The sequence below is a fragment of the Podarcis pityusensis genome, assembly GCF_964106645.2.
Source record: "Podarcis pityusensis genome assembly, chromosome: 7".
In the NCBI taxonomy this organism is placed as follows: Eukaryota; Metazoa; Chordata; class Lepidosauria; order Squamata; family Lacertidae; genus Podarcis; species Podarcis pityusensis.
Window position 1 is genome coordinate 7,678,687 of NC_138031.1, and position 10,955 is coordinate 7,689,641.

The 10,955-nt window shown below is 41.3% G+C and overlaps 1 protein-coding gene across 1 annotated transcript; it reads right to left on the bottom strand.

Annotated features, from left to right (window-relative positions):
- Positions 1 to 8,896: 8,896 nt before the first annotated feature.
- Positions 8,897 to 9,838, bottom strand: LOC308481819 (proto-oncogene Mas-like; the record flags this gene model as incomplete). Its single annotated transcript, XM_081014525.1, has 1 exon — positions 8,897 to 9,838. One exon carries the CDS (start codon positions 9,836 to 9,838, stop codon positions 8,897 to 8,899), a length of 942 nt encoding a protein of 313 aa, XP_080870651.1.
- Between the last annotated feature and the right edge of the window lie 1,117 nt (positions 9,839 to 10,955).

Sequence of the window (10,955 nt, forward strand, 5' to 3'; positions counted from 1 at the left end):
TTTCCCAATATTTTGGCCATTTAGCCTCCATATTGGGTCTTTTTCGGGCCTTGGCTTCCAAAGGTGAAAGCCACCTTGGTGTTTTATTTTCCAGCAAGTCTTTATATTTTGTCCAGACATTAAACAATGATTTTCTGACAATATGGTTCTTAAAGGCCTTATTTGCTTTAACCTTGTCATACCATAAATATGCATGCCATCCAAAGGCATTGTTAAACCCTTCCAAATCTAACACATCAGTGTCTTCAAGAAGTAGCCAGTCTTTTAGCCAGCAGAACGCTGCGGCTTCATAATACAACTTTAAGTCTGGCAGGGCAAAGCCCCCTCTTTGTTTTGCATCGGTTAAAATCTTAAACTTAATTCTGGGCTTTTTGCCCTGCCAGACAAACTTAGAAATGTCTCTCTGCCACTTCTGGAAGCACTCCGTTTTGTCCAAAACCTGAAGTGTTTGAAATAAAAACAACATCCTTGGCAATACATTCATCTTGATAGCAGCAATTCGGCCTAACAAAGAAAGTTTCAATTTTGACCAACTATCTAAGTCTCTCTTAATTTCTGTCCAGCATTTTTCATAATTGTCCTTAAATAGACTTAGATTTTTTACTGTTATGTTTACCCCTAGGTATTTTACTTTTTTAACCACATTAAGTTCCGTCTCATTCTGAAACCGTTCTGACTCTGTATCAGTCAAATTTTTCCCCAAAACCTTAGTTTTCTGTTTATTTAGTTTAAATCCAGCCACCCGACCAAAGTCATTAATCAGTTGTAATACTCTTTTCGTACTGGGCTCTGGCTTCTGCAAGGTCAAAACCAGGTCATCTGCGAAAGCTTTTAATTTATATTGTTTCTGACCGACCTGAATTCCTTCCACCAACCGATCCCCTCTAATCATATTCAATAGCACTTCCAGAACCGAAATGAATAACAAAGGGGAAATAGGGCAACCTTGTCGTGTCCCTTTTTCAATTTTAAACTCTTCTGTAACCACATTATTAACTATCAGTTTAGCTTTCTGTTCTGAATATATCGCCTCAATCCCATTCTCAAAACCCCGTCCCACTCCCATCTCTTTTAAATTTCCCATCATAAATTTCCAGGAGATATTGTCAAAGGCCTTCTCCGCGTCTATAAAAATTAAAACTGCTTTTGTATTTATATCTGTTTGCAAAAGTTCCAAAATGTCAATAATGTTCCTTGTATTAGCAAACAGATGTCTACCTGGGAGAAAGCCGGCCTGGTCCTTATGAATTACTTCATTTAAAACTTTTTTAAATCTATTTGCCAAAATGTCTGCAAATATTTTGTAATCCACATTTAAAAGAGAGATGGGACGGTAGTTCTTAAGTTGTGTCTTTTCAGCTTCCGACTTTGGTATTAATGTGATGAACGCTTCCTTCCAAGACTCCGGTGCCCTCTTCCCCTCCATAATTTCATTGCTGACCTCCATCAAAGGTTGTATCAAATAGTCTTTTAATGTCTTATAGTACTTGGAGGTCAGCCCATCTGGTCCTGGAGATTTGCCAAGTTGCATGTTCTGGATGGCTTGTTCGATCTCCTGTCGTGTTATTTTAGAATTCAGGATTGTCCTGTTTTCTTGTGACAATTTAGATAGTCCGTTTTTTGCCAAAAATTGTTTAATCTCAACATCGTCTTGCGGCCCTTGGGTATATAATTTTTTGAAGTATCTCTGGAAACACTTTCTGATATCCACTGGATTCTGGATGTTTTTTCCATCAACCTCTAAGTTTGTAACAGTATTTAATCTTTGTCTTCTCTTCAACTGCCAAGCTAGCAGTTTTCCACATTTATTCGCCGACTCAAACGTTTTTTGTTTCATTAATTTAACCTTCCATTCAATTTCCTGATTTATCAATTTAGAATATTGTGTTTGATAAAGTTTAATTTCTCTCAGAGTTGGCTGTGACTTCGGATTCACTCTTAATTTCTTCTCTAATTCTTTTATTTTATCCAAGATCTTATCTTTTTTCTCATTTTGTGTTCTTTTCTTTACTGCATTCTGTTGTATCAAGAATCCCCTCATTACAGCTTTGCTTGCGTCCCAGATTATTCTTTTTTCCACCATATTATTCATGTTTATCTCAAAGTAGTCCTTCAAAACTTTTTGGGCCTTCTTGGTAATTTCCTGATCTCTAAACAAATTGTCATTCATCTTCCATCTAAAGGATCCAGTTGGTAATAGTGTCATATCCATCTTTACTGCATTATGGTCGGAGCAGGTCTTTGGGCAGATTTCCACTTTTCTGACCTTAGGTACCAGGCCTCTAGAAATCCATATTTGGTCGATTCTTGTCCAGGTCAGTTGGGCTTCAGGAAAGAATGTTCCCTCTCTTCCTAGTGGGTTCTTTGTCCTCCAAATGTCAATCAAATCCATATTGTCAGTCATTTCAAAAAAGGTTTTAGGTAGTCTGCCGTCTTTTGTAACATTTTGACTTTGTGACTTGTCCATGTTAGTTGATACGACCCCATTCATATCTCCCATCATTATGATGTTGTTGTAGTCCAGATAATCCAGCATTGTCTCCTGCAGCTTCTTGTAAAATTCCGATTTCCCTTCATTAGGTGCATAAATTCCTAATATCAGCAGTTTCTCTCCTTGATATTGTATCTCAATAGCCAAAATTCTTCCATGTTCATCTTTAAATAGGAATTTAGGTGACAGGCTCTCTTTTGCATATATCACCACGCCTCTCTTCTTAACTTTGTCCGACGATACAAATTCCTGGCCCAATCTTTTATTTATTAACACTTTTCTGTGGAGCCTCGTCACATGTGTTTCTTGTAAACAAATAATGTCCAATTGTTCTTTTTTTAATATATAAAATATTTTCTTCCTTTTTTCCGGAATGTTACAACCATTAATATTCCAGCTCAACAGTTGCAGAGACATCCTGAATTATCTGGTTATTTTTCAAGGGGTGGTATCTTGTTCTCAGGATCTTCAGGTTCCACAGGTGCTGGTGTTGGTACTGGCGTTGCCTCAGGCCCAGAAGGTAGTTCAATTCCTTTTTGAAGGTCCTCTCCGTATGTAGACAGGAATTTGTCTCTCTCTTCCAGTGTTCTTACTTTAACCTTTCTCCCTCTAAAGGTAAAAGATATTCCTTGGGGAAATTCCCACCTAAATGGAATTGCGTTGCTCCTTAGTAGTTTAGCAAGTTCAGAATAGGCGGCTCTAAGATCCAGCAGTAGTCTTGGGATATCTTTATAGATTTCAATTCTTCTATCCAAAACCTCCAGTGATTTTACGAAATGTAGGCCCAAGATCTTATCCCTTTCCTCCTTTGATCTCAATGTTATCAAACAGTCTCTGGGCCTCTCCTTCTTTATGAATCTTCCAAGTTTGAAAGCTGACACGATTTTAAAGTCCTTTTCTTCCAAATTCCAGAACTTGGAGAATTCTTTGGTCAAAAACTCAGTTAGATGTCCTTCTTCTGCCTCTTGTAATGATCTAATCCTCAAGTTATTCTCACGATTTCGCAGTTCTATCATGGAGAGATAAATCTGATGTTCCCCAACTTGTTTAGTGAGTGGTCTTACCTCTTGCTCTAAATTTTCTAATTTTTGTCTGGTGTCCTCAGCCAATTTCCGATTTTCTGCTGAGGCCTCCGTTAACTGTCCAATTGCTTGTGCATTCTGTACCACTTGTGTAGTTAATTTATTTAGACATTCTGTATTTTTGTCAATCTTTGCTGATTGCGCATCTACTTTCTTGTCCAAAGCTTCCAATTTTTCAAAAATTTTGTCTAGAACAGAAACAGATACTCCTGAGGCCATATCTTCCAATTGTAACTGCTCTGCTTCGCCCTCTCCCTCCACTTCTGAGGGCAAAGTAGGTACAGATGATCTACGTGTCTGCGAGGCTGAGGTTAGAGTTGTTAAAGTTGTTTGTTTAGCTCTCCCTCTTTTTCTTGTGCCACTCATTCCAACGTTATCTGTCAGTCAAGGTCACACTGAGTTATTCCCATGGGAATGGAAAGGTCCAGAGCAAGCAAACAACAAGGGAATCGAAAATAAAATGTGCATGTAAAGTCACTGTTTTAATCCAATCCTCTAGAGGGAGCTTAAAATGTCTTTCAGAGTCTAATTTAATGTCCAAGAACCTTCAAATACAAATGTTTAGCAGAGTTTATAAATGGTCACTTTGTTACAGACAGTGCTTATTTATCTCCAAAAAGAATGTTTCAAATTTAAAAGGTCTCAATACCCTCAGATTGTTTCAAGTTCCAATATACAGTATCCAAATCTGCAGTACTGACAGCTCCCTTAGTGCTCAGGCAGCTCCTGACTCTGGGTTTCACCTTCTAATTTGTAATCCAATAAAAGGAGGAAAGTCAAGTGCAAGTAATAATCCCAAATCTTTAGCTTAAAGTCTTTACTTTAAGATGCAAGTTCAATAGATGCTTAGATCTGTAAAGCTTAGGTCTTTCTTTCAGCCTCCACTCCTCCAGCTGATTGCTTTTTTCAAGTTCAATGGCTGCGGAAGACGGACTTCCTGCTTCCACGTCTCTCCGCTTTCAGCCAAGTTCAAGCCAATTTAGATTTTCCCTTTAAAGTCTCTAATTTCAAGTGACTCAGTCTTTTACTCACAAGTTAGTTGCTTTTCGTCCGAATCCGTAATTTAGCAGGAAAAGGGATCAGCGCTCACCGGCAGCAGCAGCGCGGCTTCGCTCCTCAGGCTGTGAAGCAGCTCTCAGCGCCGCAACCCCCCTCCGCGCTCCGGAGCCCCTTACGGGGTTCCTTTTGCGCTTGGAGGGTCGCTCAAGGCGCCCACCGAGCCTCAAGACCCCAGGCTCTTGCCGCCTGGGGTTTTCCAGAATGGGTCTCCGCTTCGCCGTAGCGGACGACCCGTTGCCTGCGGAGCCTCCTCTCCCATTCAGAAGAGGACCGCCATTGCCGTTCGCGCCGCCCCCGGAGGTCAACAAATCTTTTGCAGAGGTCAACAAATCTTTTGGACATAATCACAGCATTGTTGATATACCAGTTCTTAGATATTAATGCAGAAAGCTACTACAGTGGTACCTCGGGTTAAGTACCGTACTTAATTCGTTCCGGAAGTCTGTTCTTAACCTGAAACTGTTCGTAACCTGAAGCACCACTTTAGCTAATGGGGCCTCCTGCTGCCGCTGCACCGCCGGAGCACGATTTCTGTTCTCATCCTGAAGCAAAGTTCTTAACCCGAGGTACTATTTCTGGGTTAGCGGAGTCTGTAACCTGAAGCGTCTGTAACCTGAAGCGTCTGTAACCCGAGGTACCACTGTATTAGATATTTGGAGGAAACTGCTTTGAGGCCAAGCTGAGAAACAAATAGAGTTTTGCCATGCTTCTTATGAAACAACAACAATGTGAAACATGGCATTGCCTGAACAATTTAATTTTGTAAGAAACTGAGGTTTTATTTTAGGGGGGAATCTACCAACTTCTTTGGCTTTATTGTCACCAGAAGAGATGAATTACAGTTTAAAATTACAAAAGATAAAATTTCAGAAAACATGCAAACAGAAGGTCTGGACAGATGCTCATTGCACCCAGAATCTTGTTATCAAAGTAGTCAGATAAGTACCTACGGAAGCCTTCAAGCAGAATCCAACTGCAATAGCTCTCTCCTCATATGGGATTTCTAGCAACTGGTATTCAGAGACATACTGCCTGCAACAATGAAGGGTGAAACACATCCAGCATGGCTAGAAGCTTTTGAGGCAACCATTACAGAGTCATTAGCATTCATCTCTGAGTTGGGAGTCCAGAAAATTTATCTGGCAGGTTTTCATACCTGTGAGTAGGCACCGATCAGCAGTCTTCAGCTGTGGTGTGGGAAAAGAAAAGCAGCAACGGTGTTGTATCTTGAATGGGAGTGCTGTGGGGAGTCCTGAAGAGAAAATGCTGCAACCATCAAGGGAATATGAGGTGATTTCCACCAAATTCGTTGCAAGATGCACCATAGATTCTGCTTGCTTGCCAGCCTGGCTTTTTCAGCTTGCCATAGAAGGGAACTCATGTGCTGCTTTATTGCCGATCAAGATAGCAATCAGTGATTTTAGGGGGAGGAACCCCTTGACATATAAGTCTTTCTGTCCTAAAAAGGTCTAGTCCTTTCATTAGGCAGAGTGAGGTTGCCAGTTCAGGAAGCAAGTCTCTCTCCCCCCCCCCCCCCGTTTTCGTTCATCAGGTTCATGTGCTATCTTTTCATTATCAGTGTACCCACCCATGATTACGCACGTAAACTGTAGGAAACAAGAGTGTCATCATTTGCCAGCACACCCTTAAAGAACCAAGAAACCATAACTGGTGTAAAACAATAAATTTATTCAAATATAATGTGATGGAGGGTCTGCAAAGCAACAAATAAATATAATAATCCAAATCAAAATATAAGCCAGGCAACGATGTTTCCTAAAGCAGGAGCCATCAGCTCGCTTCCCAATTCCTAGACACATGTTCAGGTGCCACCTGTGACCCAATAGCAAAGGATGGGAAGGGATACTTTCCCCCTTTACTATGAGAACTGTGTGGATGTGAATCGTGACCACAGAGTTCTTGGGGGGCAGTTGCACGGCTTCATTACCAACCTGGGAACATTCTGCTGAAATTCTGGAAAAAATTATGCCACGACACAAATGTTCCAGCTTATGTTTTTGTCCTGCTTTTTTCAGCTCTAGCCCCTCCTTGCAGCAGGGATGTGGTAGCACAGGAGAAGCATTGCAAAACAAAGTAAAGTAGAATAAACCCATCACTTATTTATTTAGATCTTTTGCAATCTGCCCAACACTCAGAGGTCTCAGGGTGACTGGGTGGGAACATATGTATATTCGAAAAAAGTAGTGCACTAAAAGAGAATATTACACAGTCAATATAAATCACCATAAAAATCACAGAACACTATTTACTGTGGGGATGGGCTTGGAGGAGAGGGAACTGTGGCAATGCATCAAAGGGATGTACCAGGTTGTAAAGGTGGTGTCTCCCCTTCGCATTAACACCCTGGCACAGTCAGCTTGATATTTACAGTCTTTATTACATATGTACAAGAAACAGCTACAGTTCAGGATTGTGCGTCTGAACCCGTTGAGTCAGATTCGGGGAGTGGCTTTCTTCGATTCCCGCACAAACAAAGTAGGTGGGGGAATCGTGTGAGACATATTTGACCCTTATGTTTTATTTCTCTCCTTGTCTGTGCTGAAAAGTCCCCTCCCTTCCAGAGTCTGAGCTCCCTTCCCGGGCCTCTGGGCGGTGGAAGGGCTCTGCAACATCCCTGAGCCCTTCCTCCTCGTGGCTATTCTCCACCCTCTATTCCACTTCCTCTGTCTCTGGCCGGATGAAAGGCTCCACAGCATCCCCGCCCCCCTGCTCTGCCTCTTCTGTCACTTCCTCCATCAAATTCTCCCTGACACAGGTGTCCAGGCAGGTGTGTGTGTGTGTGTGTACGCACAAGGTTTGACTGAACAATTCGGTGAATGGTCACAGAAATCATAGAATTATAGAATCATAGAATCATAGAGTTGGAAGAGACCACAAGGGCCATCGAGTCCAACCCCCTGCCAAGCAGGAAACACCATCAGAGCACTCCTGACATATGGTTGTCAAGCCTCTGCTTAAAGACCTCCAAAGAAGGAGACTCCACCACACTCCTTGGCAGCAAATTCCACTGTCGAACAGCTTTTACTGTCAGGAAGTTCTTCCTAATGTTTAGGTGGACAGGGAGAAATATTTGAACATACAATTGGCATTGGAAACCCATGAAATGGTTACAGTTGTGTACCGAGATGAAGCTGTAACTCAAAATACAGTGTATGAGTGGTTTTACGCATTTCCATGAAGAGTGGAAAACCATCAAAGATGACCCTCGGTCTGGTAGACTGTCGACAAGCAGAACGATGGCAAATGTCACAGAGTTCATGAGTTATTGATGCAGGATCGGTGTTTGTCCATCTGAATGGTGGTGGAAGAATTGTATATTCTGTGTGAAATTGTTACTGAGGTTACTGAGTTGTCCCACCCTCCATATTCTCCTGATCTGGACTCAGATTTATTTTTCCAAAACTGAAATCTGCACTGAAAGGGCACAGATTTTCACACGTCCAAGCTGCTGAGACAAGGGAACTGAAAGCAGTACAAAAAGAGACTTCTCCAGAAGTTTCCGACAGTTCTATGAATGTTGTCAATGGTGCCTTGTATCAGAGGGGTCTACTTTGAAGGCCTGTAAGGTATGTATGTTTGAATATTTCTCGCTGTCTGATTTCTGTGACCATTCATTAAGCACACACACACACAACTTTCCATAATCCACGTCCTCACCTCAAACACTCAATGCAAGGAGCAGCTTGTAGCTACCTCCTGTATAGAAAAACAGACCAAGCAAAAGTCTGTGGAACATGCACACAAACATTGTGGTTCTTTCCTGAATTCCATGCAAAGCATCAGTTTATATGCTCTTAGCATCACATATAACTCCACATGTGTGCATGCACACACAGTGTATAATATGAAAGGTGCTCATGGCCAGCCATACTTCCAGTTGGAGCCCATACCAGTATGAGCCCCTAGGGTAGATTTTCAATGTTGCAAGAAAGGAACAAACACCTACAGTGAGGTAACTCTTTGCTGCCGAGTTCAGAGTCTGTCACATTAGAACCATCCCTCTTCAAAAGCAAGCAGTATCTTATTAGATATGAATAAATGTTTGGTAACTTTAAATAATCTGTGCATGCATTTTTTTTTCAGAAAACAACAACTAGGAAATTCTTCTGCCACTTAGACCGCAACTTCCATAACACCAGATAGAGGGCACAGACTGGGGAAAGGCTCAACTATACAGTAATAACAAAAGGAGAGAGCTTAAGCTTCTATGGAGGCTTCAATATTTATTTTCACTGGGGAACTCCTATTCCCCTTTGCTGTCTCCCTCCTCCTTTAAAACATTCTCAAGTATACTCTTAATTCTCTCCCGGGAATGATGACTCTTCTTCCTTCCTACCAGGAAATAAATCGCAGGATTAATGGTGCTGTTAAGAGAGGCACATATGAATGCATATTCTAGGAGGTAGGGATTTTTATAATGCAGGGCCAGGTACTGAACAGCATCCATTGGGATAGCAAGGAGGAGAAAGAAGAGGAGTGTAAGCAAAATGGCCATTATAAGCTTCCCCCGCTTACACTCATGTGGTTTTAAGTAGACCTTCATGGACAGGGTTACGGTGGAGAGGGACATTAACAGGGTGCAGAGCAGGGCAATGACAAGAAACTGGTAGGAGCTTAGATTACAATATTTCCCAGTTAGCCAGAGCGTGATGTGAATTCCAGAAGTCACAAAGGCAAGGATCCATATTGCGGTGCACACGATGACGGACAGGTGTTTGTGCTTATGGAAGCGATACCAAATGGGGAAAAAGATGCACACAAACCTGTCAATGCTGATAACCGTCAGGAGAAGCTGGCTAGCACTGTATGTGAATAGGAAGCCAGTGTAAAACAATGACCTTAGAAGCTCAAAATGTGACTTACATATAACCCAATTCAAATCAATAGCAACTACAGCAGTGAGTACGCCAAAGTCAGCAATGGAGAGGTTCAGGATGTAGGTGGTGAAGTGATTCCTCTTGATGCGGAATGCCAGGAGCCAGATGACTGTCCCATTTCCCACAAATCCAAAAAGGCAGAGAAGCAAAGTGAAGGTGATCATGAAAAACATTGCTAAAGAACTAGTGGCACAGCTGGCCCTTGGATCACAGCTGTTATTTGTTGAGGACTCCGTGATACTTTGCGTTCCATTGTGTTCTTTTCCAGCATCCAGCTGGGACAGAACTGACTGGCAGAAATTTGCCATCCTGGTCAGTTTCTGCTTTTATACTCCTTCCGGTGCGGAGATTCCTCCTAGAAGAAAAGAGAAGAGTTGGATGTGTTTCTTGCTTTGGGGCTAAATGTATAATGATACTGCTCAAGTTCTCAGCTTGGTCTTCTTGGATCCCCACTATTGATCAAAGTTAAAAGCGATTTAGATTATTTCAGATCTGTGTTATTTTCAGATCAGTTCATATTCATACTACACTGCTCCAGAGAAAGTTTCTCAGGTGCAGAGCGATTGCAGAAGGAACCACACAAAAATAAAATGATAGAAATGAAAATACAGCTCCTTTCATTTAGAGAGTAATTCTACTCATAGGACAGTTCAGGTGATGGAACTCAAAGAGTCATTTTTAATGCACCAGAAATTGTGTTCAAGCCCATCCAAATATGAAGGTGCATGCTGGACTTGCAACTTTCATGGGGTTGGAAACATACAAAGCTTTTATATTTGGAATATATCTTGCTTGTATTGTCTATACTAGGTTGAATCCATATTAAATGAGTTACAATAAGTTTCCATTGAAATCAGTGGGACTTAACTTTGTCAGATGAGATAAACTCCTGTCCCAATCTTTTATTAATCAGTAGTTTCCTGTGTAGCCTTGTTATATGTGTTTCTTGTAAACAAATCAAGTCCAATTGTTCCTTTTTTAGTAAATGAAAAACACTTTTTCACTTTCGAGGAGAGTTCAAACCATTACAATTCCAACTTAACAGTTGCAGAGCCATGATGGGGTTACTTCACTTTGCCTCCAACTGCACCAAGTGTCTGTTCTTGTTCTGTCGATGGTGTCCCTTTCTCTGGACCGTGCAATCCAAAAGATAAGTTTGCTATGTCTAGTATTCCTTTTTCCAGTGCTTTTGGCTCTTCTCCGGATTCCGCTTCTTTCTGTAGATCTTCTTCGTAATCTTTCAAAAACCTATCTTTATCGTTGACTGATCTTATTTTTATCTTTCTTCCTTTGTATTTAAAGGATAGGCCTTGAGGAAATTCCCACCTAAAGATAATTCTATTTCTTCTCAACAGGACAACTAGGTCTCCGTAGTTAAGCCTTAAGTCCAAAAGATGTTTTGGAATGTCCTTAAATATCTCCACA